At 35.2% G+C, this 23,593-nt stretch overlaps 1 protein-coding gene across 1 annotated transcript; it reads left to right on the top strand.

The window, feature by feature from the left end:
* Positions 1-12,786: 12,786 nt before the first annotated feature.
* LOC128226199 (uncharacterized) lies at positions 12,787-17,367 on the top strand. The gene is made up of 7 exons (XM_052936091.1): positions 12,787-12,791; positions 13,020-13,232; positions 14,079-14,105; positions 14,534-14,563; positions 14,803-14,826; positions 15,234-15,260; positions 17,106-17,367. The coding sequence occupies exons 1-7, from the start codon at positions 12,787-12,789 to the stop codon at positions 17,248-17,250; spliced, it is 471 nt and encodes a 156-aa protein (XP_052792051.1). The 3' UTR covers positions 17,251-17,367.
* The last annotated feature ends 6,226 nt before the right edge of the window (positions 17,368-23,593 follow it).

The following is a 23,593-nucleotide window of genomic DNA, read 5'->3' as shown; positions in this document are numbered from 1 at the left end:
TATGGTAGTGAAATCCCTATTACGGGAGCAATAATGGGAGACATTGCTGTGTATGCCAGAAATAACTTGTTCTACAATCTGGCATACATTAGTTGTAAATTTATTTGATATCCAAGACATGTTGGAACATTTAAGAATTCTCTTTTTCTGTGCCTATTTCTAAGTATTATTTCGGAGCGTTGCTTGTACCATTGCGTTCCTCTAGTAAGAACTGCGAGAGCCTGTTAGATATTTAACTTTGTGCCAATAAATAAGGTTATATAAAACTAATTTATCACCGGACTTGTCTGTGTTTTTTTAACATTATGGGTTCAAAGACAAGGTTAACTCTTTTCCTTAGCTTGTGTTACTGCCATACTGTTCTGTGATATGTTTTATATTGAGTGACCAATAGCTGAATAACCTCAATGTACCTCAGTCAGTTACTTATATACTAGCAAGTGATTATCGTCAGAATTAACAAACTATAACGCAATTATGCATCTTTGAACGAATGTGTTCTTATTAGTACAATTGATGGTATCTTACCCTAGTTGTATTTTGTCAAACAGTCGCTAAGTTTTTCCTAATTTTATTCGGACAAAGTTGTATTTTGTCAGACAGTCGCTGAGTTTTTCTTAATTTTATTCGGACAATGAAATTTTACATGACGGTTGTTATATATAATAAGAACCCCATGTATAACTTAATATAAACCTTTGTTGTTAGATTTGGGTTCTACATAACATTATTATAACTGACAAAAGCTAGATTTGACAATTGCAGAATAACAATAGTAATCAAAAGCGGGCGCATCCGGCGCACGTCTCCCCCTCTTCGTACTAAGTGTCAACAAAACCCTTCTGCGACCGCCATCCATTTATGGCGTTTACGCGAACTTGAACACGATTCCTTTACGGCATCCACACTTACCCCCAACACGATTCTTTACGGTGTTCACATAAACCTTAACACGACCCCTTTACGGCATCCACACAAACATTAACAAGACCCACTTTATGGCATCCACACTAACCAAAACACAAAACCTTTTACGGCATCAACACAAACTTTATCCCTTTACGACATCCGCACATACCTTTACACGACCACGTTAAAACATCCACATAAAAATTAACACAATCCATTCACGATATACACACAAACCTGAAACCAAAATTTTCGGTCTTAACGCAAACCGTAGCATAACACGATCCTTTAATGGACTCTATACAAACCGTAGCATGACATGACCCTTTACTGACCTACATGCAAACCGTAGCATGGCACGGCCCATTAATGACCTCTATACAAACCGTAGCATGACAAGACCCTTTAATGACCTCTATACGAACCGCAACATGTCATTACCCTTTAATAACCTCTATACAAACCGTAGCATGACACGACCCATAAATGACCTCTATACAAACGGTAGCATGACTTGACCCTTTAATGACCTCTATACAAACCGTAGCATGACACGACCCATTAATGACCTCTATACAAACCGTAGCATGACACGACCCTTCAATGACCTCTATACAAACGGTAGCATGACTTGACCCTTTAATGACCTCTATACAAACCGTAGCATGACATGACCATTTAATGACCTCTTTACCAATCGTAGCATGACACGACCCTTTATTGACCTCTATGCAAACTTTATGATCTGCGTGCAAACCGTTGCAAAACATTACCGTTTAACGGCCACTTTACAACTACACGACCCTTTACGATAATCACGCAAATCATGACACGACCCCATTTACAGCCTTACGCAAACAGCAACACGGCTCTTTACGATAATCACGCAAACCATGACACGATCCCATTTACGGCCTCACGCAAACCGCAACACGGCCTTTTACGATAATCACGCAAACCATGACACGACCCCATTTACAGCCTCACGCAAACAGCAACACGACCCTTTACGATAATCACGCAAACCATGACACGACCCCATTACGGCCTCACACAAACCGCAACATTACCCTTTACGGCCTTAACGAATACATCAACACGACTCTTTTACGGCATACATTTACACGCAAAACGAAACACAACCATCTAACGGCCTCGAAGCAAACCATAATACGACCCATAACGGCCGCCACATAAACTAAAACACGACCCTCTTACGGCCTGAAAACAAACTGTAACACGACCCCATTACGGCCTCCAAGAATATATTAACACGGCCTTGTTGCGCCCTCCGCTCAAACTGTAATACGGCCCTTCTATGGCCTCCAAGCAAATAGTTACATGACCCTTTGTCGGCTTCCACAAAAACTTTAAAATAACACTTTGCGGCCTCCACGCGAACCGTAACACGACTCCATTACTGCATCCAAGGAAACCCTTACACGACCTTGCAAAGCAAATTTCGCTAAGCATCTCTAAAATTAATGTGTGATTCAACAATCAGGTTACTGTACTATCAATCATTCACAAGATGTAAAACCGTTTTAAATATTTGATAACATCTACAAGTAACCACAGTGGCAGGGTGCGTTGTTTTCATCTTTTACTAAGATAATAGAATAGAAAAAAATAAAACATTAATGCCAGTTATCATTAGTAACAGGTCCCATATTATTTTAGTAAGCATGGATTATTTTAAAAATAAAATGGTGGAAGAGGGGGTGGTCAAATGGGGGGGGGGGGGGTGCCCTGCCCCTGTGTACATAACGTACAATATAAAAAATTTAACGACAAATTAATTGACGAAAATTGCTTGAACTATAACGAATAAAATGACACAACATGCATAGCCTTAAATGTTTAGTCAACTAAATTAAAAGTTTGAAGACTGATGAAATAACAGATAACAGCAAAATCTTATAAATGCGTCACAAGTTATAATGTGAAATAGTTCACAATTTAAATCGATCATCACCAAAACAAATGAATACACACGTGTTCTTTATGCAATACTAAACTTGCAGTAACAATAAATAATGACGTTTGCGTCTAACTTTATATGATTAAAGTAGAGTTCATGTCTGTTTTTGTTTCTTTTTTCAACTAAAATGAACCATCTTCGAAACAAAGAAAAGCTTAAATATTTTACCGTCAAAATATCTAACATACTCATCATTGTCACAGAAATTCATGCTGCCTTCCGATGTTACCTTAAGCACATCACATGAACTTTTCACGTTTAATTATTTCTTATTAACTTATCATTAAAACATTCTTACCAACATAATGAAATAACAAATATCCATTTCCCCAAGGTGAAAATATCAAAATTAAATATGATTTATATTTATTACAGTAAAATAATCAAATTCAAAGCAACAGGAAATATGGACTTCATCATACACTAAACAAATTACGAGTATCATTATTTTCTTGCATAACTTATGTATATTGAGTTGTTTATTGAAACGTCCATTTACATACATGGACATAGGTCACGCCAGGTTATAGAAACAAATCCTTGTAACAGACAATTGCGATCGATAATAATTTCTGGAACATCTTGGGCTAAACTCAGAGTAAATATCATTATGTTACCTTCCTACCAGAGCCTCCATTATTCTGATAAATATAGCAATCTAAAAATATTTATATTCTGCTTAAAATAAAACGCCGGGATACAGAAATACAGCGCGAAAATAGCCGAAAAAGCAAGAACTCATGGTCGGACCGCAATATAACTAATCTGTTTTCATGCTTTCGTCGTCATTCTGCTACATACAGAGCGCATTGACACAAAAATGGGTTAAAACGACATGAAAAGAAGTAGTTCTTCAGATTTTGCGGACGTAAGACTACCTACGCGCAGATAGTCTTAAAACTAAAGGTCGAAATAAATGAATGAAATCGCTGTCAAAACAAAATCCTCGAGTGGCAAACCGGGTGGTGTGTAAGCTTATTTATACTCGCACTCGGGTAGTCCCATTCACCGAGTGCTACGATAAGATTGTTTTAGGTTTTAGATGCTAATATTACATATAAACACGATGTATGAGAAGGGGTGAGGTTTCGAGCGTTCAAAAAAGAAACCAGATACCGCCGAAGGTCGCCATTTTCCACCGCCAGCTACCTGTCTATTAATCTATTACCTGACTTTTTTCAAACAGAAACTAGTAATTTGATTAGGTTGTCCGGTTAGCGCAGTGGTTAGCGCACTCGCTTCTCACCTAGGCGACCCGGGTTCGATTTCCGGCTTGGGCGCATGTGAGTTGAATATGTGGTCACCAAGCCGGACAAATGAGTTCTCCGGTTTCCCCCACAACACAAGACCACACTCTCGCGTAAAATCGTGCCAACGAGAGTGATCAATATAATGTTGTAATAACTTGTTTCACAGGCGTTGTAAAATAAATATGTTAAAACTAGTAATCTAATAATCTGTTTATTGCTTAATTGTGACATTGACAGTTAACCGAGCTGGATGTTACTGCACATTGTCTCAATGTGATGAACATTTGTGGGTAGTTATTTCCAAATCCTTTAAGCGGTTATTTGATATATAAATTTATATATATATATATATATATATATATATATATATATATATATATATATATATATATATATATATATATATATATAACCTTTGATGTCTAAGTTAAGTTTGACCTTGACATGAAACCGACCTGATTGTGATATGCGCTCTCCATGTCGTCTTAATATGTGGAACTCTTCTGAACAAAATCAAAATCCTTCAAGCAGTTCAAACGATATGGAGCGGACACGATTTGTGACGGATATACAGACAGACAGACGGGCGGATGGACAGACAACTAAAGCAAAAACAATATGCCTCCTCATCTATAGAGGTATACATGATTACTACACATCATCGCGTTAATTTACGTCGCACGCGCTGTTTGGTGAAATGTTCAATAAAGAAATTTACATAGAACAAATTTAATAAAAAATGTTCCGGATCGAATAATTCGACCCTCAGGCACGTAAAATCGACATACACGCGCCCTACCATGAAATATATTATTATGCTAATATACTTCTTTTACGTTAACTTTCCCTTTTCACTGTGGTCATATGTGACAGGTGTCGTTAATCAACATATATTGGGCGGCTTTAGCTGAGATAAATTTTATTAGCTAGAAGTGTTACCTATAGATACAGTGAACCTTCTTCAAACAAGCAAACTACCAGCATTTAAACAGGTATTCTGTTTTAATACATTATGCATTATTATTCAGTTTAAACCGCTTTATACTAGTTCCAAACTATAAATCTTTAAGCTAGAGAGGCTACTGTTTATAGAAACTATGATAGACTATGATCAGGTTCCAAATGTTCCCATGGTAGCTCAAACAGTGTACATGTACTAGTTAAACAAATAGCATACTTCTTTTAATGCCTTACTCATTGAAATAAAATCCATTGAAATCACTCCCAACCAATCAATATTGGACAATGGTGCACAACAGTGCCCAATATCTTAAGGCACCGAAGATTTGCAAAAAACAACACTAATTCTTACGACAGAACATTAGCAAGATGAGTGAAACGATGGTTTATATAAATGACGGCGCGTGTCATCGTTATGTGTCTAATACAGTCAATATACAAAAACGGAATTTAATGGTCATCGCCAAGTTGGACAATGGATTTTTCTATCCAGGTATGAACTTTGTACGTTCGTGTCATGTTTGCGTATCATCGTGGGCACTATATTGGTTATACAAGTAATTAATGATTGAAACTGTGGCTAATATGTTGATGCTTGTTTTGTTCTAATATGATGTTTTCCGAGCTCTGAATTGGTAAAGTGGGGTGGGCTCAGGGGAAGGGCGGGGTCGGGGTGTTTACTTTGGACAATACACATTTATGGTAGTATATGTAGGCATTCCCTAAGCGTGTGTGAGTTGGGGGAGGGTGTTCGAAACACAAAGTGTGCGTGTCGGGTTGTGGGGGGGGGGGGGGAAGAGGGGCAGATGTAACTTTCCACATTACTCTATATGCTAGTAAAGTTAGACACTACCAAAGTGTGAGGGTGTGTGGGTGGAATGGGGACGAAAGTTACCACTATAAACTCAATGGTAAGTTAGGTGTTACCGAAGTGTTTGTGTGGGGGATGAAGGGGGAGTCGCAACTTTCAGACTGTAGACTAGTAAAGTTAGGCATCACCAAAGTGTGAGGATGGGTGGGTTTAAGGGAGTCGCAACATTCCACATTACACTATATGCTAGTAAGGATTGGCAGTTTTAAAGATAACCTTATTTGTTTGGAGCACCCAAAACTGATTACATTTTTGAAATTTGATATTATAATTTAATTTCCACCATTACACTTGCACATATATTTACAAGCAATAATCGATGGCATTGCGAATATTCAGGTATCAATACAGTCTTCAAAGTTGGTATGAAAGCCTCTTTCAATACAATTTAAATATTTAATAGTTCTTACATGACGTGATATTGATTATCGAAGAACTTTTAATGTGACAATAAATACGCAAAACGATAAAAACTTAATATATTTCGAAAATTTCAGCTTTAACTATAAAATCCTGAAATAAAGCGTAAAATATTATGATTATTAACTAAAAACACGATGTATGTCATTGAAAGGTATGCTATCATTCAATTGCTTATTCATGTAAGTCACTATGCCTGATGATAAACATCATTCAAATACGTGTGAAACATGTGCCATGGCTATGATTAAGATCATTTTTACAAGTGTAAAACATGCGCCATGGCGATGATTGGGATCAATCATACAAGTGTGAAACATGTGACACGGCGATGATTAAGATCAGTTTTACAAGTGTAAAACATGCGCCATGGCGATGATTGGGATCAATCATACAAGTGTGAAACATGTGACACGGCGATGATTAAGATCAGTTTTACAAGTGAAAAACATGCGCCATGGCGATGAGTGGGATCATTCATACAAGTATGAAACATGTGCCATGACGATGATTAAGATCATTTTTACAAGTGTAAAACATGCGCCATGGCGATGATTGGGATTATTCATACAAGTGTGAAACATGTGCCATGGCATTGATTAAGATATCTTTTACAAGCTTAAAACATGCGCCATGGCGATGATTAAGATCATTCATATCAGTGTAAAGCATGTGGCATGGCGATGATTAAGATCATTCATATAAGTGTAAAACATGCGTCATGGCGATGATTAAGATCATTCATATAAGCGTAAGGCGTGTGCCATTGGTATGATGAAGATACAAAAGTGTTAAGCATGTAATGGAGAAGATTGAGATCATTAATATAAGAGTAAAACATGTCATGCAGAGGATTAGGATCATTAGTATATGTGTAAAGCATGTCATGAAGACGATTAAGATCACTTATTATAGTGTAAAGCATGAACATGAACGCTTTCTCAATTCCGCATTAAATATTTCATTAATTCAATTCTTAGGCCATGTCATCCAACAGTGGGGCAAACCGGAAGAAGCAGAAGTAAATTTCTACCAGTGGGGTCGGAGGCGTGTTCACCAGGAACAGCGTTATTGCTATTGGCGGAGCTGTGTCCTGCCCGCCACTACATGTAAGAACAACGATACATTCAGTATGTTTATCAAAATGAGTTTGGAACCTCAACTTCTTTATAATATAACATCCTAGAAGTATTTGACATGTGTATGCAAATATTTTATACCATATCAGTTAAAAGTTCTTGGATAACAAATAATGTGAGTTAATGTTGCTTCCTTTCATCTTTAATGTGGGGATATAACTAAAATTTTGTACTATGAGCATTAAATAAATAAGCCGGTAACTTGTTAATCAAATTATTATTTTCCCATTCCATAACTCGCGATTAGCGTCCGATACATTTACTGTATTGATTCTTCTTATTTACTCATTTCAGTTTTAGTTTACATAGTGTTGTGGGGTTTTCCACTTTAAAGGATTTGCGGTGGGCTTTTATGACAATTGTCGTTTTGACAAAAAGGGGAATATACTAACATGATTCATATAATGTTCAACATGATGTCAAACCTTTTATTCAACAAACGTACATATCAATGAATGACACTTGGTACAATTTATTTTCTAAATGATAAGGGGTCACTGTTTCTCAAATGATAACAAATAAGAGTTTTATCTGGGTAGGGAAGAAATTATATTCTCTTCCAGGAGGGAAATGGTGCGCATCATTACCGCCACACATAGTTCTAATGAAAACAAAGGATTGATACGAATCACATTAGTGGCATGAGCATTTACATGACAAGCATGGCTGTACTTGTATTGTTAAAGGAACGCTTGTTTGCCAGGTGTGGGACTACGTTTTGACGCGGATGAGAGTGATGGGACCGAGCGGTATGTATATGCAGTATATGCCGGGCCGAGTCTGCTACGTGCCTCGTCTACCGCCCCTCGAACACAGATTCTACTCCGTTAGACTTTACAATGGCAAAGTCGTGAGTTCTTTAATATGTATTACTAGATACTTCATTTAGCACCATTTTCCGGTTAATTTTTGTTATATAAAAGGGGCAATGTGGTCACATTTTTATCACATTTTTCATTGTTTTTGAAGTCAATGTAGGAAATATTATTCTTTCCACAACCTCCTATATATGCAAACCAAAATTAAGGTATGGAGTCAAACCGTAAATAAAGTACATCCTGGAAGAAAAATCCATCGAAAGCACAAATACGTCTCAAGCAGCTGTCTCGGTTCGATTAAAACACTTCATTGGCGACAGGAGCGATTCATACAAGACCGGCTAAGCACTTGTTTAAAAAATATCTGTCTTGATTAATACCAGCTTTCCAGCCCCGGTTACGAGTTTAAGGCCCAGATGACACACCAGAGTGTCAAATTTCAAGTGTATTGTTTATTGGCTAATTGATATCGTATTGATCGAGGGCTGTATTCGAAGAGAAGGGATACATAGGTTATGCTTTGACTTATCAACGTTCTTTCATAACAGACAAGTATTAGACCCAATTAGAACCATAAAGGGGGAGGGGGCACTTGCTGCAGCACTTAGAAAATGGAAATGTTATGTAATTTAAACTTAGTTTTTAAAGAAATCGTTAAGAGTTATATCCCAGGCAAAAATGATCAGTGAAAAATATGTTTTTTTCTATCGATAGATGATATATATATATATATATTATAATTAAGTTGTTGGAAGAAGGAGCTTCCGTTATTTTAGAATGAAAAACAGATAATTGATTTAGTGAAGGAGGTATTCTTGCATTTATGTAGTTATTCAAGAAATGTATTTCCTCGAATGAAACTGTTTCCTATCATACTTGAGACCTGTTTCACGCTTCATGTTTGCCCGCTTTGAAAAGATTAATATGAATAAGTTTCATTTGCACAGTTAAGCAATTTATAGTATGTATTATATATTCTGATTGGACAAGGAGACAAGTAACCTTTTGAGATTTAATCAATAGAATTGATATAATTGACGTTTAACATATCAGAAATGTGCTCTTCAACATTCCCATAACAGATGCGAACAGAAATGGCATACATTGGCATTTTTATAACAACTAAATAGTTGGTTTGATTCAGTTAATGTATTTGTTTTGAAGACTCCTCAGATTTACATCATTTTTAGCTCGACTATTCGAAGAATAAGGAAAGCTATACTACTCACCCAAGCGTCGGCGTCGGCGTCACCCCTTGTTTAAAGTTTTGCATGTAAGCACACATAGGTAAATATCTCAGCAACTACTTGAGGTATTGCATAGGGACTTTATACAATGGTACTCAACCATCCAACCTTCTTAATTAACTAAGTTAGAAAACTCTAGTTTGCATTTAATGCAAATAATTGCCCTTTATTAATTGGCTTAGAAATTCTGGTTAAGGTTTTGCGTGCAAGCACACATAGGTTAATATCTCAGCAACTACTTGAGGTATTGCATTGAGACTTTATACAATGGTACTCAACAATCCAACCTACTGAATTAATCAAGTTAGATAACTCTAGTTTGCATTTAATGCAAAATAATTGCCCTTTATTATTAGACTTAGAAGTTATGGATAAGGTTTTGCATGTAACCAATTTTAAGTCAATACCTCAGCGATTATTATGTATTGAAACTTTACACACAGGCTCCCAACCATTTAACCTTCTTATTTATTCAAGTAAGATAACTCTATCTTTCATATTATATAATTTTTGCCCCTTTATTATGCGACTTAGAAATTCTAGTTAAGGTCTTGCATGTTAGCACACATAGGATAATATCTCAGCAACTACATGTACTTGATGTACTGTTACTCTTATCATTGTTATATTAACTAATTTCCATGAATACAAGTTCATCAATGGTACTCGTTTCTGGTTTTTTTTGGTAAAAGTTTGATGGAATACAATAGGTTATGCTTTACTTCGCCTAGCAGAGGTTTTTCTTATTGAATTTGTTATAAAAAAATAATCACGTAAATTAAAGATTGGATTCATGACAATACCAACGCCAATAAAAATATTATATGTAAAAGTTTACTTGAATAACACATATGTACTTCAGTTACACATGTCAATACTGACTATGACATTGAGTAAACGTTTACTTAAGTCGCCCATGTCAATACTGAATACAGCTTTTATCATACGTGTACTTGAGCTACACATGTCAATACTGACTATAGCTGTGGATATACATGTAGTTGAGTTACAGATGTCAATACTGACTATAGCTGTGGATATACGTGTAGTTGAGTTACACATGTCAATACTGACTATAGCTATGGCTATACGTGTAGTTGAGTTACACATGTCAATACTGTCTATAGCTATGGATATACGTGTATTTGAGCTACACATGTCAATACTGACTATAGCTATTGATATACGTGTACTTGAGCTACACATGTCAATACTGACTATAGTAATGGATGTACGTGTACTTGAGCTACACACGTCAATACTGACTATAACTATGGATATACGTGTAGTTGAGTTACACACGTCAATACTGACTATAGCTATGTATATACGTGTAGTTGAGTTACACACGTCAATACTGACTATAGCTATGGGTATATGTGAACTTGAGTTACACACGCCAATACTGACTATAGCAATGGATGTACATGTACTTGAGTCACACACGTCAATACTGACTATAGCTATGGATGTACGTGTATTTGAGTTACACATGTCAATACTGACTAAAGCTATGGATATACGTGTACTTGAGCTACACATGTCAATACTGACTATAGCTATGGATATAAGTGTACTTAAGTAACACATGTCAATACTGACTATAGCTATAGATATACGTGTACTTGAGTTATACTTGTCAATACTGACTATAGCTATGGATAAACATGTAGTTGAGTAACACATGTCAATACTGACTATAGCTATGGATGTACGTGTACTTGAGTTGCACATGTCAATACTGACTATAACCATCGATGTACGTGTACTTGAGTTACACATGTCAATACTGACTATAACTATCGATGTACGTGTACTTGAGTTACACATGTCAATACTGACTATAACTATCGATGTACGTGTACTTGAGTTACACATGTCAATACTTACTATTGCGATCGATATACGTGTACTTGAATTGCACATGTAAAAACTGACTATATCTATGGATATACGTGGACTTTAGTTGTACATGCCGATATTGACTATGGCTATCGATAAACGTGTACTTGAGTTACACATGTCAATACTGACTAAGCTATGGATGCAGGTTTACTTGAGTTGCACATGTCAATATGGCTATGACAATCGATGTACGTATTCGTAAGTTACGCATGTCAATACTGGCTATAGCTAAAGATATACATGTACTTGAGTTACACATGTCAATACTTACTATAGCTGTCGATATATGGCTATGGCTATGGATGAACGTGCAATTGAGTTACACACGTCAATACTTACTATAGCTAAAGATATACATGTACTTGAGTTACACATGTCAATACTTACTATAGCTGTCGATATATGGCTATGGCTGTGGATGTACGTGCAATTGAGTTACACATGTTAATACTGACTTTAGCTATCGATCTACGTGTACTTGAGTTTGAGATTTCAATACTGACTTCAGCTATCTTTAATCAGTAGAACGTACATAGGTTGGCTATAATTCATGAGGAAGTTAATTCAAAAGTTTAGAAAAAGTCAAAGAGGAAATCTGTTGTTTACATAATAAACTCGATGTTCGACTATCCTTATGATAAGATGATCTCGAGAGAATGAAGTAGTAATAAACTTAATTGCCTATTCAAGAAAAACGAAAAGAAATGTCATGCTCTTTATCCAAATATGTTCTTATATGGCAAAAAAAAGAAACACACGTGAACAAAAACTCATATGAAAGTAAATGAATGCATTTCTATTTTAGCTTTTTTAGTTTTTATTTATTGTTTTTCGGAAAGAGAAAATAAACACCAATGTGTTCTAAGATATAATTGAAGGTTAAATAAATGCTATAGGGTATGAAGTGAATTAAAATATCACAAACGTTAATATATCATTTGAAGTTATAAGTAATGTATTTTTTGAATCTATGTTTTAAAGTGATTTCATATATTTAAAGATATTACAGTAGTAAACCATTTTACATCTTAATAAAAAGCACAGTAATCAATATCTATATATAAGAAAGGTGCCTTACAGAATGCGTATGTTATTTAAACATAAGGTCAAGAACAAATGCATGATATAATCATACTTTAATAAAGAAAACACAATATTGTTGAAGGTGGAGAAGAAGCGGAAATTGAAAGTCCCGCTACCTTGGAATACTCAGCTGTATCGGTCTGGACGGTTGCCTGCGGGAAAGGTATTTCTTTAATACATGTAGCTGCACAAATAACTACCGCATGTGGTTTGATTTTTAGAGTTACTTACATTCAACACATTTATATGTAGATCACCAATATCTAAGGTCTACATCGTAGGCTATACCTTTTTAGCGAAAGAGGCATTTGCACGGCTAATGTTTATCACATTTTGTTAGTGTCTTATGGAAATCAAGGTCTTTAATCATTTGAAAGATCTCTTTTTATTTTATCTATAATTTCAACTACAAACAGTAGTTTAAATTGAATTGCAGGTGCCAAGATAATAAATCCTTGGTTTTCCTAAATGATGATGATGGTAATGATGATGACAATTATGATGATGATGATGATGATGATGATGATGATGATGATGATGATGACAACGATTGCGGCAAAAGAGATAAAGATGACAGCGATGATAGTGATAGTGATTCTAAAAAGGAAAACAAAAAAGAACGAAAGAAAAAGGAAGACGACAGCGACAGGTAAAGAAAAAAAATTTTTTTAAGTTATTTAGATACTATATTTAATACAGTAAAACCCAATTGGGTCAAACTCCAAAGGACCGGCGAAAATACCTCGAGCTACGTACGATTCGAGACAAACGGGAATGCCACCAAGCAATTTGAACCAAGCGAGTTCGAGCCAAGGGGGTTCTACTGTACGGTATAATTGGTTGGTGCGTGTGTGGTGTCTTGTATATCGTTTCTTATTGTTTGGTATAGAAACAAATGCTAGTTCTGGTGTTAAGTGTGAAAATGGCGACAATATAATGTCATTGAATCGTTAAATACTGCTTTGGATTATTCATCAGATCCGTGTACTTGTAGTTAAGCTGGTGTCATGATAAAAATAGAACTGTAGTGCATACATTATTCCTTAATTCCTAAATTCCTAAACATCAATAATTTATAAATATACCATTGGTGCACCTATACTTTCTTAAAATAGTACAGATGAACCGCTTAAGTATTGGTGAATATGGGTGAATTATACCTAAATGTATTGGTGCCATTCGCCTTTACGCACTTTTATGTGAATGCAGGTTTTAATGGGATTTGTTTTAATTTTATGATATTTTAGATGTTCTATTTCGTCTGAATGCATTGTTTAAGAACCATAGAAGCTAACGTCATTGTTAAAAAAATAAGAATACTTGCGTCCAAAATACGACTCACTTTAAACCAAAATACTAATGTAAAGTGTCCATGACCGTTTCTATGGTTTCAGGAACATTTGAATGGATCAATGAATATCTTACTTTCAAAATACTTGACGAATTACAAACATTTGATTATATATGGTCTTACTAGAGTTTGATTTAATTCCAGAGGCAGAAAAAAGAAGAAGGAAAGGAGGTAACAGTAAAGATTTACATGAAAAATAGCATGCTGTATGTGTATTAGGGAGGCAATCACGTCATGATTAAGCTTAAATATTGAAGCAGTTTTTTGCCCGTATATGACATTCAAAATATCACTGCGGTCCCATGACCTGCCAGTGAACTATCGCATGGTCACGTGTCAAAAAGGTTGAAGAGTCAAAATATCTCTTTTTAGGGAAATTGGATTTTATCATTAAAGACAAAGTGAGGTATAATAAAACTAATTAATGTATTTTTCAAAAACAAATACCCTTAAGATAAGAAAAAAATAATAATAAAAATGTGAAATTTATCTTCAATATCAATTGATTTGCAACACAAAAAGTATCAATCTTGAAAATACACAAAGAAACTATCATGCACTAGTGTAGTACAGCTTAATCATGTGTCCATATTTTTCAGACAAAGATCGAAGGAAAAAGAAAAGAAAAGGTATCAATCAGATTTCTTTCATGTTTATACTTGTATAAGTTCAGCGAATGAACATTTATTTAAGTGGTGAACAACAACAGCATCTACAACAATAACAACTAAAACAACAACTGTAGCAACTACAACGGTTGCTGTTGATGATAATGCTAGTATATCTATCGTAGTTTACATTTAAACATAATCAGAATTAAGTTTTACTTATAATTTCAGTGAGTTTAATTTATTTCCATATTTTACAGGCACGTGACGAAGAAAGATGAAAGGTAAAGTTAGCGTTATTTTCTATTTATGAAATGAAAGGAGCCAAGACAATCTTCAATTGCGATACAGCCCCCTTTACTAATAGCCTAACTAAAGTATGAGAAAGGGAGGTTTTTTGATAATATGCTGTCAAAAGGATTTCTTTTCATCACTAATTATGTATCTATAATTATTGAGCTTTAATTCCCATGTCTTCGCCAAATGATATGCTAAGATAACATTTTTCATCTAAAATACCTGCCGAAATCAACACATCCAATCCATTTCTATGATTTGGTTTTGTTGTGAGCGTCGTGCGTCGGGAACGTGATATAATATTCGTATTGAAAAAAAAAATGTTCATATTAAACTGTATTTTCTAAAACAATAAAGACAATAACTTGTATGATGAAAATACGGCGTATTTAAGTTGCAGGATTTTCGTAATCGGAGGAAGGTAATTTGTATGTTTTGACGACCTCTGCTTCGGCTCTAGCTTTTGTCAATATTTATCATCACTTCGGAAACCACGAGTCCACAAATCCTTTCTCCCATTCCGAAACCATGAGTCCACTAATATTTTCCCCTCTTCCGAAACCATGAGTCCACTAATATTTTCCCCTCTTCCTAAACCATGAGTTCCCAAATCATTTCCCCTCTTCCGAGACCATGAGTCCACAAATCCTTCTCCCATTCCAAAACCATGAGTCCACTAAGATTTTCCCCTCTTCCGAAACCATGAGTCCACAAATCATTTCCGCTCTTCCGAACCATGACTCCACAAATCTTTTCCCCTCTTCCGAAACCATGAGTCCACACATCTTTTCCCCTCTTCCGAGACCATGAGTCCACAAATCTTTTCTCCCATTCCGAAACCATGAATCCACTAATGTTTTCCTCTCTTCCGAAACCATGAGTCCATAAATCATTTGCCCTTTTCCGAAACCATGAGTCCACAAATCCTTAATCTTAATAGTCAAGATGTATCACCAATCACATGGTACACCGACAATCAAACAGTGCGTCTAAATGCTTTCGAGTTATCCATAGATAAACACTACCGCCTAGCTTATATATATATATATATATATATATATATATATATATATATATATATATATATATTATAATTATATGTGTTCCATGTGTCGTTTTAAATAACACTGTGCATATTTTTAAAAGCTACTAGTGCTTTCCATTGATGCTAGTCTTTATCTCTTTACGTAACCTGTTATAAACATTTATTAGTTGTGTTTCTTGTAAAATTAACTCTATATATAATGTTACTATCTATCTATCTATCTATCTATCTATCTATCTATCTATCTATCTATCTATCTATCTATCTATCTATCTATCTATCTATCTATCTATCTATCTATCTATCTATCTATCTATCTATCTATCTATCGATAGATCGATAGATCGATCGATCCACCCAACCACCCACCCACCCACCCACCCATCCATCCATCCATCCACCCACCCATCCACCCATTTTTCTAATACTATTGTAATTTATGTATATCCGACGTGATTTTTTCTCATCTTTCATCATGAATATTAATATAAGCATAAAAACTCATGAATTATTTAAAATATGAATTTGGAAATATTTTTCACCACAATGCTTGTAGCTTTGCGTAGTTAAACTTAATGCATTTTTTGTTTTGCAGTCCAGAAGGATGTGGGATCACATAGAATCATATTATTTATTTTTTTTAAATCTTAAATAACAGGGTAGCGTTTAGGAGAATGGCAACATTGCTGAGAAACAATTGTAAATCCGCGTTTTTCTATCGCATCATCAACATTTTAGCAATATAGCACATTTCTGAAAGTTATTCCTTGAGTGAGAATGAGTCAGTGTTTCAAGAAAAGATACCTTAAGATAATATTAACTTAAGTTTCGTATGTTGTGAATGTTATTTGCCGAGCTTTTCGCGCATGCTTTGTCTTTATTCCTTTACATTTAATTGTGCTTGATATTGTATTACCAAAACTTAGTGCAAGAACTTAATAACTGCATACAGTCGAACTCCGTTGGCTCGAACTCGCTTGGCTCGAAATTACTACTTGGCCCAAACAAGATATTAAGGACTTTTTTATACTGAAGGTAAGCCAACGGGGTTCGACTGTATATAAATAGAAGCACTTACTGATTTCTTGCATTTAGGTGAAAAACTATCTATTATAATTAAATGCTATTGTTAAATGTATTTAACTATGGTCTGGTTTTAAAATCCTTAAATCATTATTGTTTCAAATGAAATAAGCGGTATATCTTTAATCTATTTTGCAGTCTTGAACGTAAACCAGAAAAAAACACTGTAGCACCACCAAAATTGAAAAGGAAATCCAGACTATTGGTGACAGAATTGATCAGAACGGAGACAAAATCGGGCAAGAGATCCAGACGTCTCGAATCCAGATTTCGGAGCATTTAATTGCACTAGAGCGACAAATGGAAAAGAAAATCGAACACAAAGAAGTAAATGTGCAGATACTCGATGCGAAAATCAATAAAGTTGGTGTGGAAGTGAGAAAGGAAGTACACGTCACTGGTGAAAAGATTGTAACCGAAATTAAAGCTCTCGGCAAGAAATGTTGTGGAAAAAAGGTGGGTAAACTTTATAGATATATAATCTTTTGTTTAAGTGGAGTCTTTTCTTCAAACTGTTGGCGTATTGTCGGCAAATCCTTATGTTAAGAAAGTACAAGAAAACATCGACAAGTTAAGGATAAAAAAAATTGAATTCGAGAACCTTATATTTTTTTCTATTGTGAGACATTTTGAAGAAAGCTTTGACTGGTATTAAGTATAAAATTAGCAAGGCCCAGTAAATTCGTGAGTGCTTATGATTGTTAATCATGTATATTGCACTTAAATGTACAGGTTCTGACGTTCCATATACTTTTTCAAAAACGTTAAACTGCTTTAGGTACTAATCTCCAGGAATCTAAACTAAGTATACTAAATATTGAACATATTATTTTTAGACCACGATTCCACCACCCCCGAGACCACCCACACCCCCACCCCCACCTTCACCACCGCCACCAGGTACGCACAACTGTATGTTGTATATATGTATTTATTAACACAATCTTAAGCAGGATGATATTTTGAAATATACGAGTATATACTCATACAAGGGTAATTCAATTAAAAGCGGTAAAAATAATAACAGCAATAAAACTAAAACGAATATAATGACAATGACTGTAGATTCTGTCAGTTCGGATGACTTTCAGATGAAAAATTCACAGAATGGAAATAACCCACATTCTATAAAAGAGATATGAGTACGATCATATTCAGAAATGTGATGTTTAACTGTACATTAGTGCTTCCAAATTTGCAGATGGTCCTCAAGTTCGCGATGTGGTATTGGGAAAATGGGCGGATGATTGCTGGTATTACTTTGGACGAGTAGCAAGCAGAGAAAATGAATCTGTTTGGGTGAAAGATAGTCTTGGCCATGAGGAGAAAATGGACCGTAATTCCATTCTTACGGAAGAGGATCGAAGACGATCAATCAAGGTCTGGACGATTTTCAACAGTTAAATTAGAATTAAGAAACCTTGAACATATGTATTATATGTGTAGCACCAAGAGCTTTGATTTTCAAGGTGAATTTAGAAAACTCTGAGATGAAAATGGTCTTAATAAAATGCTTGTTTAAGCACACGACCCATACACCAAAAACAATTTTTGAATAGCATTGTGATATGTTTGTTTTTTCAGAACAACGATTATGTTATAGCGCCTCTGCCAGGTTACATAGAAAGTTTTGGCCCGGGCAAAATTATAAACGGAGGCAGCGAAATTGAATTCTTTAACGGGGAAATAGCGGATGTGCGATGGGACACTACCTATAAGATTACCAAAAAAAAAGATACGAAAGGGATGTGAAAGACATTAAGAAACGAGAGGAAGATATGCAGGATAAAAAAAGTCCACGTGCTGGACAGGAATGCCGGACGATTTATACTGAGAAAGTCGGGCAATCTGGAGTTTATTAAAATGTTTGGCACATCCAGGTTTAGAGCTAGACACATGACCCGTTAATTTTTCAAATACCTATAATAATTACACTACTACTACGCTTCCTCATACTTGAACACATATCAACCTAAGAATTGATCTGTATTTTGCACACTGGTCGAGCACACGAAAATAACAAATAAATCCTTATATAATACATTTTTTTCTTTGTTTTAATCGGCATATTACGTCTGTATAAAAGGAATTGCAGATATTTACAACATTGGTCAAATTGCATCGGGCTAGGTTACACAGAGTGAAGTAATTGATAAACGATGACCGGTTCATGTCATATGAACGTCAGTTTTAATATATATAACGACGCTTGTGATTGGTCAAATGATGCTTTATCGCTTAGATGTATGTGACACCGATGAAATAAGTGACTACATTGACACCGCCGCTGTCAGACCATCCGAATTAATATTTTTTTCAATTGTCTTGCATTGACCATAAATTCGATATCACCGATGAACCACAATACTCAGCAGTTCAACAGATAAATGATTAATATCTGTCAGCTGGAGCGGCTCCTGAAGATCACGTTAGAGGGGGCATAAGCGATAACGGTGTATTTTGGTGTATTCTGTGTATGTGTATACGTTCAAGTGGGCGTGGTGATTGCGTAGTGGTGGTTTTCATTCGCTTGTGCATAGTGAGGAAATGATTTGTTAAGGAATTAAAATGTAAAGAGAATTGTATTAGTGTTCGCAAAATAATCATTGTGACCTTTTATTCCAGCCACGATAGAAAACCCTTCGGGCAAGGAAACTTTTAAAACCGCTGAAGGCCGTGAGGAACCTGGAGAAATCATTTTGCCACAAAAGCAAGTCTCTGTTTTGGACGCGTACAGAAAGGTCAGTGTGAACTCTTTTGTATATGCATTTTTATCGATGCAAACAAATTGCATTGAAACATGTCTTTGGTAATAAGTTATAACCTTCATTTCCAGCTAATGAAATAACATAACGGCCGTCAATATGTTACGCGCTTAATCGTTAAGAACTAAACAGAAATAACACCATAATTAGTTTCTCCGCCTGCCTAAAACAATCTATATGATAGAATATTATATTCTATCTAGGTATATTTTTTACTCAATACCCCATTTATTTTACATGTAGAAGTGGAAGTACGTAGCTGCTCCAGCTAAAGACCGGGATGAAACGTACTACCTGCCAGCAAGGGTAAACTGGCCCACAAACAACGGGTAACCGATTATCACGTATTGCAATGGCACAAGGTACTGTACTTGCACAAGGATTTATTGTTCAATGGTCAAAAGAGTATTGCGAAGGTTTCATTTGTTTAGAAAAATGGACAAAACCATTCTTTCATGATTTCGAGTAAAGACATTTCCGCTCATCGATACTATAATATTTCTTCAATCATTCATTCCCACTGAGATATTCTTCACTTTCTCCCTCCTGTCTGAAAATCAACATCAGAACCGAGTCAATTATGACTAATTCATTTTATAACTACGAAAAGCTAAAGCTGTTTCAATAATAATTAAATGTAAAGTAATTTCACAGTATCTGCTATGCCTTTTTCAATTTAAAAACATTTTTTATTATACTGTTAACACTATCTTTGAGGAGGTGAAATGATATTAGTTTTCAGCTTTCTCCTCAATGCTTACAATAATACAGGTATAATATATAAATATATGTTTCAATGTATTTTAATAAATATACATTCGGAACTGCTCGGCCATTTTCTATCGAAAACAACCTTGGATGTATATGGACAGTTTCTGTCAGAAATCTTTACGCTGCAAGTATAGATCGTGGAGTAATTTCAATTTAAGCAGTAAGGAAAAACTTACTTCACTCTTGGGAATCTCAATTATACTTGCAATAATACACTTCACTAGTAATCAATTTAAACTTAGATATACACATACACGTTAAAACACTTCATTTAATTAATGATATATTTCAAAACTTTACGAACTACTTATACTGTTGTACCGCCAATGTTTAAACTGCATGTAACTACGATCATTGTACATGGAATCTCCTGTGAAATAAATCTAAAAAGTACAAACATTTAAAATGTCATAACTTCATTAGCGTCGTATTTTACGAAAAATAATAAGTAATTTAGCCTTGGGTGAAATGATGCCACGGTCACCGCTTATCGGAATGATACAGTTCATACAGTTTGGTATGAATTTAGAGCATTAAGTCAATAATGTATCAATATAGTTAGTTGGTATTACCAACCAATGTTCGCAGTACTTTATATAACAATAGTCATGATCAAAATTCAAGTAGCAACTTGCAAGGTTATTACCTTGGTGTTGTTTTTTTTACTTATTGATATTGTATTTCATAACAATATACTACTACTACATAATTATTATACGAATAGCTGTTAATTTCATTTTTATAACGCGTTTCATGTTGCTAGGATCGTTTGTTTCTGTTGTTAAGACGATGATGAAAACAGGCACAATACAGTATCAGCTACTTTAGTTGAAATTATGCATACACCTCAAATTTGACATTTTTACTTTAACCGTTTTCCAAGGAAATTGTGCTAAATGCATACTTTCCTATTAAAATATAGAATCTATTTTATTGTTGTTGTTTGTTTGTTGTTGTTGTGGGGGGGGGGGTTGTTGGGTTTATTTATATTAATTTTATTTATTTTATTATTATTATTTTTTGGGGGATGGGGGAGGGTAATAATGAAACAATTTTTAAGTCCTTAAAGTAATAATTGTGATTTAACAAGCTACTAGTTATTATTTAACAATGTGATTAGTGTTTTGTATTGTTTTGGGATGCTGTCTCATTTTATTAAGGTACATTTATATATTTGTCATTCGACATTTGGAATTTATATCAACCAATCAATTAAAGTGTAGGAAATCATTGCGTTGGTGTTGCTACAAGACAAGACAGTAAACTGACAATGAATGTATATTTCTTTGCCTCGGTTTGTAACTGTTAAACTTAGTTTTTGTTCTTTAACCAGAAGCTTGAATTTTTGTACAGACATGCATCATACATCGCCGTAACCATGGTACTAAATTTCGTTATTCTTCATAAAAACATAGCGTAGTAGTGTATCGGCGGTATCCGACGATGACAAACATACATGCAGCAAAAATGTGCCCGTTAGTGTACGCCTTTTTAACAAAAAAGCAGGTTAAACTATAATGTATGTTTTATTTCATAGTGTTGTTGTGTATCCTTTTATTGTACGCATGTTGCCTATGTTGGTCTTGGCAATAACTTGTTGTGGCAGCGTGTGTTATAGATTATGATTGTGTCAGCAATAAGTTATGTCAAACATAATTAGTGTGTGCGTGTGATATCTAACCCTGGTTTACATGTATCAATTCGGAGCGCTGCTTGCGCCATATCGATCCTCCAGAACTACGAGGGCCTGATATTTAACTTAGTGTCACTAAATATAAAAAAATATATAACTGGACTTGTCTGTGTTGTTCTCTTAACATTATTGGTTCAAAGACAAGGTTAACTCTGTTCCTGTGCTAGCGCTAATGCCAATTGCGCTGTTCTGTGATATGTTTTATATTGCGTGACCAATGCCTGAATAACCTCAATATACCCCACCCTGTTACTTTTACCAAGTGATTTTTGTTTGAATAAACAAATAACAATTCAGTATTATAACTGACTGTATTGCGCAGTCATTTACAATGTTTGCTCATTTGTTAACTTTGTTTTGTATATTTTGTGAATTACTGCTGACACACATGTATTGTATGACTCTAACTTGTTACACTTTCCTTACTTAGTACGATGTATTCGGACAATAAAAGTTAAAAACAATTTAATAAGAAAAGTATAATTGCTGCTGCCGAATCAAGCATTAATGTCCATTCCATCTGCTGTATTTTATCTTGTTGCTGTTGAAGAAGCTGCGGTTTTGAATAGAATGAAATGGGTTTCTGAAACAAAACAGAGCAATTTTGTGTCTTTAAAAGCTGAACATATCTCTGGAGACTAAAAGCCTGTGGAAATAAATCATGTTTAGAGTTCGTTCAACAGTGTCAATAAAACCTTTCTTCTGCCTCCATCAATTTATGGGGTCCACGCAAACCTGAACACGATACCTAAGTGGCAACCATACAAACGTTAACACGACTGCTTTATGGCACCAACATCAACGTAAACACGACACCTTTATGACGCCTACACAAACCTAAATACGACCCATAACGGCATCAACATAAACCTTAACACGAATCCTTTTCGACCTAAACGCAAACCGTAGAATAACAAGACGGTGGATGGCCTGGATGCAAACCGTTACATAAAACGACACTTTAATGGTATCCATACAAACCGTAACATAATATGAACCTTATATTGCCTCCATGTAAACAAAAGCATGTCCGACCCTTGGATGGCCTCCATGCAAACCTTAACATAACACGACCCTTATATGGCCTCCCTGCAAACAAAAGCATAACACGACCATTATATGACCTCCATGAAAATAGTAACATTACACGTCCATTATATGACCTCCATGCAATCTGTTACATTACACGGCCCTTGTATTTCCTCCAATGCAAACAAAAGCATAACACGACCATTATATGACCTCCATGAAAACCGTAACATTACACGACCATTATATGACCTCCATGCAAACCGTAACATAATACGACCATTATATGACCTCCATGCAAACCGTAACATTACACGACCGTTATATGGCCTCCAGGCAAACCGTAACATAACACGACCTTTATATGG

This window comes from Mya arenaria, chromosome 3 (assembly GCF_026914265.1).
Source record: "Mya arenaria isolate MELC-2E11 chromosome 3, ASM2691426v1".
Taxonomy (NCBI): domain Eukaryota; kingdom Metazoa; phylum Mollusca; class Bivalvia; order Myida; family Myidae; genus Mya; species Mya arenaria.
This window is presented reverse-complemented; position numbering and strand designations above follow the sequence as displayed.